This window comes from Diabrotica undecimpunctata, chromosome 2 (assembly GCF_040954645.1).
Source record: "Diabrotica undecimpunctata isolate CICGRU chromosome 2, icDiaUnde3, whole genome shotgun sequence".
Lineage (NCBI taxonomy): Eukaryota > Metazoa > Arthropoda > Insecta > Coleoptera > Chrysomelidae > Diabrotica > Diabrotica undecimpunctata.
Genome location: NC_092804.1, coordinates 87,163,321 through 87,179,852, shown reverse-complemented (window position 1 = coordinate 87,179,852; position 16,532 = coordinate 87,163,321). Strand labels below are relative to the sequence as shown.

Sequence of the window (16,532 nt, the reverse complement as noted above, 5' to 3'; positions counted from 1 at the left end):
TATGAAGAAAGTAAGTTTCTATTTTATATAAAAAATATATTTTACAAAAAAGTTAGGCAAATTTAGTTTATATCGTTAAGTTGCGCCAAATGTAGGCAACCAACTTAAAGTTTTTAAACTTTTTATTATTAATTAATTCTGCTAGAGTTAAGTATAATTTTGTTTTGTGTTGCTGATTGAACCTATATTATTAGTAATTAAATAATTACGTAAACTGTCAACTATCTGAATTTTGCATGTATTTTAGTTTGTTTGAGTATATAGTTGTTACGACACTCTTTCCGAGAAAATTTACAACTCGGCAATATAAACTACCTAAAAATTAATAATTGTTTTAGAGTTGCCTCTTACAATATCTAGTCTGCTGAAGGTTTTAAGAGACAAATTTATTTATGAGGGAGGAAAAACAAGCCTCTTTCTGATCTTGAAAGAAATAGGATTCAAATACAAAATAGACAGGCCACAAAAACATTTCATGGAAGTTCCTCACGTAGTACAGATGAGGCATAATTTTTTAAGGATTTACCATGAAAATGACCAAAGGGGAGTTTACAAAAAGCCCTTAATTTTTATAGACGAAACATGGATATTTTCTTCTGGATCCGTTAGAAGATCTTGGCAGGATGGGACAAATAAAGGAATAAGAAAAAGAAGCGGTGATGGTGTGAGGTAAGTAAATAAATATGTTTTCTTATATAATTTATTAATTCTCTTAACTGACTAAAATGGGTTTTTTTTCTGTTCCAGGACTTTAGTTCCAAAACTAATAAAGTATATTTTTTACAGAAAGCATATTTTCATTACATGTAAAGAAATTTGTTTTTATTAGATCGAATTATTTGTGTTGTAGGTACATAGTTTTACATGCAGGCTCAGAGCATGGGTTTATAAACGGAGCAAGTTTAATTTTTAAATCGGGCTCCAAAACGGGAGACTATCATGGAGAAATGGATGCTGATATTTTCGAGGGTTGGTTGGAGAAAGATCTTCTACCAAGATTGGACGAACCATCAATGATCATCTTTGATAATGCTAGTTATCACAGTCGGCAAGTAAATAAATGGCCAACCCAATCTTGGAAAAAAGAAGAATTGGAAGGATGGCTTAGAAGTAAAGGCATTATATTTCCACTGCATACTTCTAAGACAAATTTATTAAATATTATTAAAGCTCTTCCCAGATCTCCAAAACATTATGCTGTAGATGAGATAATTAACAAAGCTGGTCATGAAGTACTTCGTTTGCCTCCCTATCACTGTCACTTTAATGCTATTGAAATGGTGTGGAGTCAAACGAAACGGTTTTATGATCAGCACATATTGGGGAATAAAAATGTTTTAGAAGTTTGGGCAACAGCTATCAATAATGTAACTAGGGAGCAGTGGAAAAATTATGTTCGCCATACCCATAAAATAATTATAGAGAGTTACGAAAAAGAAAAGGTTGTTTTATCAACCAAAGTGCAGCCTTTGGTAATAGATATAGACGAGGAAACATCATCTGACGAAGATAAGGAAAATTTTGGGGATTAGTTTCATATGCTCTTCGAATGAAATCATTGACTTTGTTTTATTTTTGAACATTCATGTTTTGACTAGAGGTTTTATTTTTCTTTATTTTTAAAATTATTGCAAAAATATGATTAAACCGGTGATAAATTATTTAACCTTACAACTAACAATATATAATAAAGCAAACAAACATAACTAATCCTTTTCATTAGATTGTTTCAAACTTTTTTTCTGACTTTCCTCTTAAGTCTAACGTCCAAATTCTAAATACCATTAATATTTATAACTTTGAATGTTCTTTAAATGTATATAGGCATGTAAATCCATATTAATTAGTATTATGGATTCGACTAAATCTCAGGTTACTAGAGTGAACATTTAAGTAAATTATTTTAAGCAGTTCAGGACAATGTCTAACCACTTAAAAGTTTATCTAAAATACCAGACCTGCATAAACTCACCTTTGCTTAAAACTTTTTATATGCGTTGATTCTAAATCACTATCGTCTGTATGTATCGTATTTAATTACATCAAAATATTTAAGAGCATTACTGTCAATAGTGTACTCTGAACTCACATTTTTATTTCATTTATAAAAAGTTATGTGGTTACATTTAGCTACATTCAGAAACAAGTTGTTTCACTCAATAGAATTCACAACACATTAAGAAAAAAATACACTAAATAAATTTTAAACATTTGCTAAGAAAAAAAGTCAAAATTTTTACATATATATCTTTTTAACGAACATGTTAAAAAGTAGTGATGAACAATAGCCACTGTGTGGTACACTAACATGAAAGCTTTTATTTTACTAACTTTTAAATTCAGTACATATCATACTCCATTATACTAGGCTAAACATATTGCTTACAATCTTGTATAATTGGTCAGTTGACTTAATTTTCAAAATTTGCTATATCTTGTAACTAAAAAACGTAATTTGTTTATTTTTAACCAAGAAAAATGTATGTGCTATAAAACACCAATTTAAGTTTGCTGAGATATAACAATTTAAATTTGTTTTGGAGACAAATTTAAATTGGACCGAAAAATACTGTCATAATAGGCGAAACCAAATATTAGTAGATAGTAGAGTAGAGTAAATTTTTATTTGCATAAATTTTTCAACATAATTGAACAAATAACGTCACATTATTAATCACAAATTAATATATATATATATATATATATATATATATATATATATATGTATATAGATAGATTAACATTACAAATTTAATATGCTGATCAGGGAGAAGGATAGGCTAGGCACTCCTCTACAAAATAAGCTCAATGTGTTAACTAGGTAGTATTTGTATTAGTTATTAATTGAATTTGTTTTCTTATCTTGAGGTGAAAATCTATTACTTATATTATAAGAGTAGTGTATACTGGCTCAGTGTAATTATATATATATATATATATATATATATATATATATATATATATATATATATACATATATATATATATATACATATATATATATATATATATATATATATATATATATATATATATATATATATACATATATATTTAAAATATATTCAATGGTTGAATAGCAGAGGTTTTATCGGTCAATAATTCGCAAATGAAAGTCGTCAACTACTTTATTGATTTATTCGAATATGTATCGCTTTTATTTTTAAAAGCATCATCAGTTCAAAAACAATTTGTAGGTTTTTTAGATGTTACGAAAACTCTACAATAACTTAACATTAAAGATTAACAACTAAACAAGAGAAACGAAATAAAAAAAATACAAGAAAAACTGTAAGAACACTATTGTTCATTTAAATTTAACCGATGGCTTCATTTGAATGTTGGTTTAAGCTCTTTCGAGGGTCAAACCACACTGGTTGAAACCTCCAGTGTGGTTTGACCCTTGATTGAAACCTCCAGTATTTGGTTTTTTTGTTTTTTCTTTCTGTTCTATATGGATCAGTCAAAACACACCATTAAAAGATGTCACAAACAAAATTTTTACTATCATAACTAAATTTTAAAATGTATTTTGTCCATTATTTTATATGTTAAATTTTATATGTGTTATTAATGTTGAGTGTCATAGCTTTATACAAATAATCTCAACGACTATGTCTTGAAGAAGGAATAAAACAATTCTAAAAGCTAGACCAAAAGTCAAAAGAGTGTTTCTGTAAGATCCCGGCCAAACCTTCTGACTGCAGCCCTAATAAACTGTGTTGTTTGTTTATATCGCCAGTCAATAATATCCAGTATTTCTTATATATATATATATATATATATATATATATATATATATATATATATATATATATATATATATATATATATATATGTTCATTCAGTAGAATCTTAATAAGAAAGATAGGTTACCTACTTTAATAATTTGCCAACAATGTAAGTAGACCATTGTTTCTTAGAAAACAATTTAGGAGTATACAATAAATAGGATTACCAAGTAATTTATCTCATGTTAACATATACTTGCTTGGTTGGAGCAGTGACTGACTTACAATATCAGAGTTAGGGAACCACTGTTATAAGAAAAAGCCGAAATATACTCCATATCATTAGGAATGGCTAACTTTGGGACCAGTAATGCGTGGCTAAAAAAGTTCAAAAGAAGACATGAACTTGCTTTTAAAAAAAGTTTGAAGGGAAAGTGCAGGAGTCAACATTGAAACCTACCTTTGAAATATGAAGCAAATGCCAAATCATGGATGACTTCTGTAATTGTTAAAAACTGGCTTATAAATATTGATAAGAAAATGGTCAAATAAAAATCTTGTAATTCGTTAATAATATATAGGTAAAAATAATTATCTATAAATTATTTACCTAATTATACTAAATAATTTAATAATTATTATAAATTCCACCAATAAAAGTAGTTAAAATCCAGTACAACATGAAAATTATAGCCTATGCCTATGTTTCAAGGTATCATTCAAAACTTTAAGGCATTATATCAAAAGGAAGTTACCAAGTAAATGTTGGATAATATGGAAGAAAAAAAGAATTCTACTATAGATGTATTGAAACCTATGGCAATGGTCAATAAAGCTTGGCAAAATGTAACTATGACTACTATAAAGAACTGTTATGTATACTGTGATTTTGCAATTGCCAACAGAAGAAACTGAAACCGAACATATTTCTATTTCACCTCCAGCATGAATTATAGTGGTATTTGATTCAGGAATATCATTTAAGGACTTTGTTAAGTGCAATAAAGGAGTTGCTGAAACATTATCTTCTGATGTCGAAATTATCCAGTTACAACGAAAATCAATAATGATTTAGATGACATAGAAGAATAATCCTACATAATATATTCTCTGGATTTACACAAAAAAAATGCAAGAAGAATGCTGAATTCTTTACGAAATTTTATAAAGCAAACCAGCAGCTCTGAAGAATTGTCTGCTCTATATACCTTATGAGTTTGTTAGAGAACAACTGAATTGTCAATGTAAATTACTGACTTTTTAATGCCATATTTCTCATTTTAAGGATGTTTTAAAAAAATGTTAATTTATAATAAAGAACAATATGTTCTTTTTTAACTCAAAATTAGTATGAATCTTAACCTCTTTAAGTGGAATTAAAATATGACAACAAAAAATGGTGAAATCCATAAGTTGAAAACTCAATAACTTGAATTTTTCCCCTTAATGTTTGGCTTCCATAGGTTCTACTGTGTAACTAAAACGTAAGAATTATCCATTATATAAATAAATATGTAGTTTATATTGTTTTTGGTTTAGAAAATAAAACACAATAAATATTATTTGTAGTTATTAATTTATTTAAACACCTCAAAAATGTAGCAATACTTAGCAAAGGTTGGATGCACTACTAATATTTAAAACTAAATGCATACCTTTAACTTAAAGCAGTTAAAATATAATTAAGTATAAGTTGATGCATACAGACACCTGAACTTCACAGTGAATTGTTCGATATTTTTGGTTTTGTTTAAAGTTTTCAATTCCTCTTTGTCTTCTATCTTTCAAAAAATCCTCATGAAACCAGATGAATTTTCTGACAAGGGACTGCCATTGGGCACACCTTTTACTGTCATATATTTAGCTTGAATTCTTTGTTTAGTGTTAAATATTTCAGCCATGAGCCCAGACCCAGATAAAGGATGCTGTTACATGCTTAAAATCACCCTGTAAAGCCATACAATCATGATAACAAACTGAAAACAAAAGCATCACCATCTTCTTCATTAACAAGTAATGTGGATGCATATAATGTTAATGGAACTTTTTTATTCTGGGCATGTTTTACAATACTCCATTTGCTGTTAGATGCTGTTACGCTTAAGCTGCATAAAACTTATGGTTCATCTCCATAGAAAGATCTAAAATTAAATTTGACCATTTAGCACTTATAATTTACAAAACTAGTATCAATTTACAAACGATAATTCAAGACAAATAGTTATTGTGTATAAAACAGAAATAGTAATAACTAGTAAATAATTTAAATTAAATTTAAACTTGTTTATACTTACATTGAGGTTTTTGTTGTTTGTTTGGGTTTATATGACACTGAATCCATTCACCATACATGGAAGATTTTAACATCCTCTAATGCTAATGAGCAAAAATTACTATTGAACTAGGAATTTGCCTAGCATAAATGAGTCAAATTACTAATATTTGCTTTGCTATATCCTTTTAGCATATGGAAGTATACTTATTTTGTAAGATAATAAAACCACAGTTTATGTTAATGCCCTCCAATGAACTGTTAATCATTGATTCCATCCTAGTCACAACATTAAGGAACTTGCTGTGTACTATAATTATAGTTAACCTCACTTTGACCACAATATATACCCAAACCCAACTTTGACTGCTTAATTTTGTAGAATTTATTCCCACTAAATATTTTTATTCTGTACAATAAATAATTTTATTATTTGTTATCAATACATTATACGGTGTAAATAAATATTGATTGTCGGTAATTCGTAAAGTTCTATTTTAATTTTATTTACGTTTGTTTACATTAATATTGACTTGCTAAGAGCACGTATGCTTGGTTGTATAGTAATTTCCAGTCACTTTTAGTCTGTCAAAAAGTAACTAACTTCGCAAAAAAATAATTACTAAATTCACTAGACAGTTCGGACTGGGAATAGCGAACCGAGTTTATTATGAAGTACTGTACCTTGCTTTATTTACAAAATGATGCTACTTTGCTACTCATTATCTAGCAGACAACCTTAAGAATATAAGATGTCATTTTCTAGGCAGGCATATTTTCTAATAGAGTACAAACAGTATTTAGGACTACATCAAAATGAATGATAAACTGAACCGAGGTATTTGATAATGGCAACGTTGCGGATGCAGAAACAGCTTTTCTATGAACAAACATACCCGTTGCGGACACAGAAATGTCGGCTTGTTGTAATATGGTATATTGGGACGTTCCAACGATGGCAAAATATGTGGATACAAAATTGCTATCGTAGTGAAAGTAAAAATCATCTTCTTTATTCTTAAAGTATATAGAAAACTGAGTTGACACCGAAGTAGCCATGGTTGCGGGATAGTCAACAACAGTCTAATATTTAGATATATTTCAATTTTTCGAGTGGACGCACAAACATACCTACAGTGTGACCCATTTAGATTGGAAACACCTCTATAAAATTTGAAGTTGTTAACCGATTTTAACCAATTTTTTTTTAATGTCATGTAATAAAAGGTCTATTGCGGGACAAAATATGAAATATTTAGTTAAATTTTCAGGGCATTCTACGATACTTTTTCTTCGTCGGAAATGGAGAATTTGTATTAGCGATTTTTTTATTAAAAAAATTTCTACGCTACTGGATTAAGAGTGGCTTCAAATAGCTATGACAAAAATTTTATTAAGATATATTTGTTAATAACAAACTTATGACAACTTAAAATTTTAAAACTCACTAAGAAAAAAACACTCTGTATTAACGTTAAAAAAAAAACACTCTGTATTAACAGAAACGTGGAAACATAATTTTAGTTTAAATCCTAGTTGCCTTTACCAATCCACCATCTAATTGGATACATTTGTCGTAGCGTTTATGAATATTTCTAATTACATTTCTTAGTTGTTGGGGGGTAATTTCTGCACATGCCTGTGAATTCTTGCACGAAGTTCGTTTACGTCTCTTGCACGGGTTTGGTAAACTTTTTGTTTGATAACTCCCCAGAGAAAGAAGTCTAAAATTGTGAGATCTGGAGATCAGGGTGGCCAATCTATTAACGGACTACCCCGGCCTATCCAACGGTTCGGAACATCTTCATTTAGCCATTGCTTCACGGTTCTGGCGTAATGAACAGGACACCCATCTAACTGGATATACAAATTTATTCGTTCATTAATTGGGAGCTCATGAATAGCATCCCACAAGTCGGTGTTTAAAAATTCTAAAAAGTTCTGTGAGTTCAAGTTTTCTTCAAAAAAAAAGGACCAATAACTCGTTCGTTGAGTATACCACAACAGACATTGATTTTTTGAGAATACTGGCTTTTACAGTTTATTACCCAATTGGGATTATCTGCTGTCCAATAGCGACAATTCTGTGATGATACTACTCCATTTGTAGTGAAAGTGGCTTCGTCGGTAAACAACACGTTTTTTAGAAAATTTGTATTGTTTAAATATTCCCCTTGGGTCCATAAACAATATTTTAAACGTTTTGCTTCGTCGCCTTCTTGTAATGTGTGTAAGAATTTTGGTTTGAAAGGTTTAATATTATTTACCTTAAGACATCGCCGAATACTCTCTCGAGGCACATTCAAATATAAACTGGCATTCCTTAAACTGGCATTAGGACTAAGTATTTCATATTTTGTTCTGCAATAGACCTTTTATTACATGACATTAAAAAAAAATTTGGTTAAAATCGGTTTACAACTTCAAATTCTATAGAGGTGTTTCCAATCTAAATGGGTCACACTGTATAATAAAATGATGCAGCAATGATGGTAGGATTTATATATATATATATATATATATATATATATATATATATATATATGTATATCTGTATATATATGGATAATTGTCTTTCCTTTCTTTATTTTATTTATTATACTCGTTTCACCTGATCCTGTATTTGTTAACTCCCAAGTATTTATATTAATTTGATTGTTTTATCGAGTTGTTATTTATCTTCTTTTATATATATATATATATATATATATATATATATATATATATATATATATATATATATATATATACACTCGATTATATATACTCGATTAAATGGAGCGACGATATTACAAGCAAAACTAAATACAAAATCTTTAAAACAATAGTGAAAACCTGCTCACTGTATGGCTCAAAGATATGGCTCCCAAATAAAAGAATGGAAAATAAAATAAATGCAATTGAAATGATATTTTGGAGAAGAAGCTGCAGATTAACACTAATGGACAAAGTGAGAAATGAACGAATTAGAGAACTAATGAATGTGAAGGAGACACTAAGTGACGAAATAGAAAACGAAAATTACTCTGGTAGGAACATATTCGAAAGATGGACGAGACAAGAGAACTTAAAAATTGAAATCAAATAGAAGGAGGAAAATCCAGAAAATTGGTATGTCCACTTTCATTATTATCAAGCATTTCTTGAGTAATTCTAAAATTAGTTAAATGCACATAATTTAATCTTGTGGCTACAGAACTTGTGATAATGTAATAAAAATTCTCTGTATCACAATTATTGCCAAACTTAATCTCTCGCATTTGAGAGGTACCACAAAAAATTAATTTCGTTATATGTTATGGAGACTGGAAAACGTATTATTGTTCATTAAAATAATAAAACTGAATAAAATTATGAAAAATCCATCCATATCCTGAAATACATCTGAGTGTAAGGTGGCCGGATGTAGATTCTTTTCAATGTTAAGTAATCAAGAGAGAAGAGCGGCGTCTCAGTTTATATTGGTTCTTTTACCGAAATGTAAAAGTGTATTCATGTAATGACACACGAGTTGCTAGCTTAGCATCTTATGCCTCTAGAATTAGGACACTTTACATTTCGAGTTCAAGTCATAAAATAATTATAAAATTACTCGACATTTGTATAACATACTTAAATATTAATGATTATTTGATATTATTTAATATTAATTAATCTTTATGATACATATAAAAATCTCAATAATTACTCTCATCACAATACAATGATAATAGATAAATTAGTTACCTCATGAATTTTTTTTAACACGTTGAAGGACACCGACGTCTATAGCCGTCTTGGTGTTTGGGATTTATGTGACACCACAATATTTCGACGTCTATAGACGTCCTTCTATATACCTACGTTATAATGGCAGCGACGTGCTGAAACGTGGTTTTAGTATGTAATTCGGTTTGACTGTCACATCAAGCGCTCCTCCCTATCGATCGGATTCCGCTGTCATAACAGTGGGAGGCAAATAGGTAGACTACCTTACCGACTATTGTCAGTGTTTTTCAGTCAGTCTAATAGAACGGTGCGTGGTGCTATTCGGCGTTATTGTGTTGTAAAAACATTTATTCTGCATTAAATTTGACTATAATTTTATGTATAACAGGGTAAGTGTTGTATATTTTCTAATATAAACCTTATTTTCGTAAATTTTTTAACCTCAAACATGATAAAGTAGGACGTGCTATTTTATTGCAGTTTTGTTGAATAATATGGATCCTCGTCAAGAGCAACAGCTTTTAAAGTGGTTTGAAGAAGCTGACAGCGATGTGCCTTTGTCAGAGTCAGGGGATGATTCCGAACCTGAACCATTCAGTGATGATGGAATGTTTGCTGGTGATTTGGATTATATACCCTCCGATTCGTGTGGTAGTGAGTCAGATAGAGATCGGCAAAGTGTTCATGATCAAGAGACTGGTGGTGGGATATCAGAAGGCGAGGTTTCAAACACAGATGATCCCACTCAGGAGGAGAATAACAGCCATGCAGAAAGTGAAGACAGTGAGGATGACGTCTGGGAAGAGGTTTATTCGGATATTCTTAATTTTAATTTTGATGTTGCTCAAAGCGGCATAAAAATTGAAGGCATTGCAAATATGTCACCAATTGAGGTTTTCCGTCAAATATGGAATGACGAGGTAATGAGCTGTTTAGTGGCCTGCACGAATCTTTACGGTACAAAGCTTGTAAACACAGTGCGTCCTAAAACAAGACACAGTGGATCACGCGAATTTAAGCCTGTGACCGTAAAGGAAATCGAGAAATTTGTGGGTCTGTGTCGGCTTCAAAGCGTGGTAAAAATACCTGTCATTAGAAAGTTGTTCACGTATAGTCTCTTATATTACCATCCCGTTTTTTTGCATGTTATGAGTGGACGCCGATTTGAGCAAATTTTAAGATGTTTTAGTGCCACTTCCAACAATTTTGATCCTCAAGACCGTCTCCACAAGGTCAGAGATTTAATTATTCAAAACAGTAACTCCGTATATTCACCTGGTGAAGCATTATCTCTAGACGAATCAATGTTGCTTTTTAGAGGACGCTTAGTTTTTAGGCAATACATTAAAAATAAAAAAGCTAAAGACGGAATAAAATTTTACTCTCTTACTACATCTATAGAAATGGAAAATACAAGATCCGAATTGAAATAGCAAGATCCAAATTCATCAAAATGAGAAAGCTCTTAAGCAACCGCCACCTAAACGTTAACCTCCGATGGCGCGCCACGAAATGCTACGTACTCTCTACGCTACTTTACGGAGTTGAAGGGTGGACGTTAACAGCAGCAACTATAAAGAAGTTAGCGGCTCTAGAAATGTGGCTGTATCGACGCATACTGAGAATACCTTGGACAGACAGAGTGACCAACACAGAGGTATTAAGACGAATGGGTAAAGAGATGGAATTGTTAACAACTGTTAAAAGGAGGAAAGCGTCATACCTTGGCCATGTGTTCCGTAATGATAAGTACAGTCTGCTACAGCTTATCGTGGAAGGCAAGATTGAAGGTAGAAGAGGTTTAGGTAGAAAGAAGAAATCCTGGCTGAGAAATTGGAGAGAATGGTTTCAAATACCAGAAGCCGCGAACATAATACATGCGGCACAAAACAGAGAAACCTATCGTTTGATGGTCGCCAACCTTCGGTAGAAGACGGCACATAAAGAAGACTACATCCATTGGTTACATTTTAAACCTGGAAATATATCAGGGACGAGCTCAGGATGAACCACAAGCAGGTTCCAAAACTGAAGCGCTTGTACTACGGCTTCTTAGACCTTACCTAAATAAAGGCCATCATGTTTGTATTGACAATTTCTATAATAGTGTCTCGTTATCATCTAAACTGCTTGCATACAAAACCCATACAACTGGGACATTACGTTCTAACCGACGAGGCAGTAGTTGTCATTAAAAAAGAACTTACGAGGAGGGAGCACATATGGAGAAAAAAAAAACAAAATGTCAGTGTGTATGTGAGTAAATGGAAGGATAAGCGCGATGTGCACGCAATTACAACGGCCTATCAGCCCAGAATTGTAAAAAATAGATATGGGGTTGAAAAAATGAAACCGTGTGAAATAGATGGATACAACCAAAATATGTCAGGCGTTGATATGTGATCAAATGCTGAGTTACTACAGCTGTCCTCGGAAAACCATTCGGTGGTATAAAAAGGTAATATTTCACCTTTTCGATATAGCAGTCTGGAACTCTTACCATTTGTACAATTCTAGTACAAAGAAGATCAAGTTCATTGAGTTTAGAGAAGCAGTGGTAAAATCACTAATACAGATAGAAGACGCTAATGATGGTAGAAGTTTTGTGCATTACCAAAAAACAAAAAATAAATCAAAAACATCTACTGTGCAACACTTTTTGGAAGAAATCCCTCTTCCCGAAAATTACAAGAAGGCCCATTTTTTCCTGAGATGCAGACAGTGTACTGTAGAAAAAAAAAACGCAAGGAGACAAGATACAGATGCGAGTCATGTCCAGAGAAGCCACCCCTATGTTCTGCACCTTGTTTTAAAACATCAATAGATATGTATTATGTAAGAAAAATAAAGGTTATTTTGGCAAAAGAAAGGAGCCGTCTATAGCCGCCTGTGTCACAAATGGTATAGAAAAATGTTTATATTGTGCCACCGACGACCATAGCCGCGTCATTTTTTTTTATAAAATCGTATTTTTTATATCCATAGCAACACACAGCTACAACAATTTTGTTTCTATCTTACTTATTAGTCAAGATACTGCAGAGCCATATCACGCGCACCTGTTAATTTCCGAGTGTCCATCAACGTGTTAAAGACTGCCGTTAGGTATTAAAAAAGTTTTCTTACCTGTTGGGTTGCAGCGATTGCTTGAGAAGCAGCGGCTGCGATTGCAGGTCCAGCTCCCAAATTATGTCCGAGATTATAGGACATGGTTGTAGTGGTTGCAGAGGAAGGGGCAATTGGTTGAACAGAAGTGGTAGCATGTCTTGTTTCTACTAAAGGAGGAGGCGCCACAGGCGTTACTGTTTGGCGTTTTTCTGTCAATTGAGCTGGTATTGAAACACTACTGTCCCTTCGCTTTTCAGCTCTTGGTCTGGAATATCTAAATGTACTAAAAATAGTTTTTCACATATTAATACTTTTAATATTATTATTTTAAATTATATTTTTAATATTTTATTATTAATATATTATTTTAGTCCCGATTCAACGTTTATAAGAGACATAAGTATAAACAAATATTCAGTACTTTAATATTCCTTAATCAGTTTTTTAATATCTGTTATTCAATTTTTTTTATCGCACTGGAGTATCTATTGCCATCAACAAAGAAACATATAGATCAGTCAAAGGGCTTATACCTATATCAAACAGAATGGCACTTATGAAATTAAATACCATGCCGTGCAATATAAAGATAATTACAGTCTGATAGCACAGAAGAAGAAATATACAGCTTTTACAATGAATTAGACAAAACACTGGAAGAAACTAAAAAAGAAGAAGTTATATTATTTCAGGCGACTTCAATGTGACAAGCTTCAAGGACAACGTAACTCATCAAGAACACATGGTACAAACTACCAGTTCGACGAATATACACCTGGAAACCTCTAGAGATGACAGTGCGAAGATAGCAAGAAACCAGATTAATTACATCCTTGTAAACCAAAGATTCCGTAACGCCATAGTATCGACTACTCGTAAGGCTTACCCAGAGGCAGATATAGCAAGTGACCACAACCTTGTTTTAGCAGACATGGAACTCAAGCTAAAGAAAATAAAAACAGCCATCAAAATACCTAGAATTAATTAGAGAAGACTAAAAGAAGCTGATCTCTGCTAACAGATCAAAGAACAAATACATAAGAAAGTCCATAAAGTAGAAAGACGAGGACAACTGAACGATACAGAAAAATGGAGAGAGTTCGAGAAGAGCCTGAGGAACATCACATAACAACAACAACTGGTGGGCGATACATCCCTTAAAAGCACACAATAGATAACACAAATAAGAAAGTCAAAAACGAAGAATAATACAAAAACGTAAATACAACAATCAACCAAAAAATCAAAGAAGCTAAAGAATTTTGCGTATCAAAAAAATGTGCAGAAATAGAAGAATTAGAAAAACAACATGATAGCTTTAACAATTACAAGAAAATTAAAGAAACAGCAAACCAACCTACAAGATATTCCAATGGACACTCAGTCAAATGACGTTGTAGTGTTAGCTACAATCACATCAATGAATTTTTATGTTCACTTTTCCCAAAAGAAAGACAGGTTGTAGTTTTTAACTGATTATATAATTTAACTCTAGGACAATTAACCCAGGTCAGCTCATTATTACATTATATATTATTGTGTCAGCGATGTCAGCTAATTGATTGAATTGAACTGAGCTCTGTCTATCTACCTATTTCGCTTTAAATATGCGACTTGCGTTGTTGATACAAGGTCATAAGAAATAAAATATCTACTGTATTATGATAGCATTTATATTCTCATATTTACTAATTATATTTCTAATATTGCGTTTTGACATTGAACTAAATTCAAATCGAACACATGTAAAACGAGTTTAATTTGAATTTCTAAGATTTCTCTGTTTCCTTATGTCACAACATACAGGAGTCAAAGAATATGACGAAAGGGCTCATGGAACAAATGAGCCCCATGGTAATCATACACTTAACACTTGTTTTAAACTATTAGAATTTATCGGTTATTACAAAATTTAAGAAAAAATGTATATTATTTTAAATTCTTCTAGTACTGGGAACGTGTGACGTTATAGCAACCACGTTACAAGAATCACCGTTTTGGCGTGAAATTTTACACAAAAAAATAAACTGTTTTAAAGTATTAATTGTAATCATAATCATAAATCAAATATTGCAAATGTAAAAAGGATATAAGAATCACTTACTAAATTAGAAGATGTGGCATTTGGTAATTAAATTTATGCTAAAAACCATTCTGATGTGGCATTAAATGATATTTAGCTAAAACCCAAAGTTAACTTGGTGAATGCAAATATTTATAGCCATCAGTGTTAAAAATCGAAGAAATAATTAATAAATCTTGTTCAATATTTTTCGTCTTATTAGCAGAATTACTTATACAGTTGTTTAAACTCATTTTTAATAAATTTTATATAAAAGTAGTGTTAAAATAAGTTTCGCTAATCCCCTCCGTGGTTTGGAACAGAGCCCAAAAATATAAGGTATAATCAGAAACACTAGTTAATGATACATTGGGTAATAAAACATTTTATGAATTCTCCATAACCTTTACCTGTCATATCGATTTTCTTTTTGCTGAAGCGATGAAATATTTGGGGTTGTATTTGGTGTATCTAATTCTAATGACCTTTTTTCCAAAACCTCCGTTATACCCTTATTATCTGCTTCCAACTCACACTTAAATTTGTGTAGCTCAGAGTCCAATCTTCTTAAATACTTATCGACCAAGTCGTACATCTGGCTTGCTAAGTGAACCTGAGTAGCACAAGAAATCACAAAAATATAAATAATAAATTTATCTAAATGTTCAATCACAAATTAATCCCTTAATTTGTAATCTCACATTATTCTTAACTTCTTAATATTTTATAGTTTCACTGTGTATAATTGAAACATTGTGAAAACATATCGTGTAATATTTTAATAATTAGTTCATTTACCTACAACGTAATAAATTGCCGAATAATATATTTTCCAATTGAACTTCCTAAGTGTTGCAACTACGGCCTAGATTAAATTGTATTGTAAGCTCATAGTTCAAAGTTTGTTAGTATGATAGAAGCAATAACCTCTGTGCTGAGGTATACATTATTTGTGAGATTATAAATTGGGGATTTGAGCTCATTTGAGCGCAGTCTATTATAGAAAGTTACCTAACTAACATATATAGTGTAATTATTAGTAGCTGTCAATAAAACCATAATTTTTACTCAACAACTTTTTATTGTATTTATGATCGTCGATCTAGAAGAAGCGGACAAAGGGACATTACAAAACGATTCGATCCTTATATGTTTCGCCGAACGTTTTCGCCAAAGAGAATTAATCTGGCTTCTTCAGAGCCGAAAGAGAATAAATTATAATTAGCTACCATATATTATCTATTAAATACATTATTGATCTTACCGTAACTTAGAATTGTAGAGTTAGAATATTAAAAAACTTAGCTAGTAACAACACAGTGGTCTTTTTTGTTACTATGTGCAAAAAAATGTGTTTTTTTTTAACGTTGGAAATGTATGGTAGCTTTGAACTTACAACGCAAAGGTTTACCCAAGGTTAATGTGCACCCGACTTCACCCTGACCGCTGTGCATTAGCCAAACATGTCCATTCCACTGGTCGTCTCATGGACTATACTAACACTACAATTCTCTACCGTGAGAACAATAAATCTAAAAGAGAGTTCATTGAAATGTCTTATATTTTCCTTAACGATTTCTCCATCAATGTTAAGAGTGACGTTAAGAATCTAAGCGAAACATACCACTTCTTACTTAAATCAGATACCAAG

At 31.4% G+C, this 16,532-nt stretch overlaps 1 protein-coding gene and 1 long non-coding RNA gene across 3 annotated transcripts in view; both read right to left on the bottom strand.

Annotated features, from left to right (window-relative positions):
- Positions 1 to 16,532, bottom strand: part of Ing3 (Inhibitor of growth family, member 3) — a 305,729-nt gene that overhangs the window by 152,792 nt on the left and 136,405 nt on the right. For both annotated transcript variants that reach the window (XM_072523181.1, XM_072523183.1), the window contains exons 4-5: positions 15,292 to 15,494; positions 12,838 to 13,102 (exon numbers count right to left, since the gene is read on the bottom strand). In XM_072523181.1, coding sequence (XP_072379282.1) covers positions 12,838 to 13,102; positions 15,292 to 15,494 — 468 coding nt within the window. The remainder of the gene's footprint in view (positions 1 to 12,837; positions 13,103 to 15,291; positions 15,495 to 16,532) is intronic.
- LOC140434717 (uncharacterized) lies at positions 5,289 to 6,505 on the bottom strand. Its single transcript, XR_011950076.1, has 2 exons — positions 6,026 to 6,505; positions 5,289 to 5,872 (listed from the first exon to the last, which is right to left on the bottom strand). It is a non-coding gene; the product is annotated as an uncharacterized lncRNA (long non-coding RNA).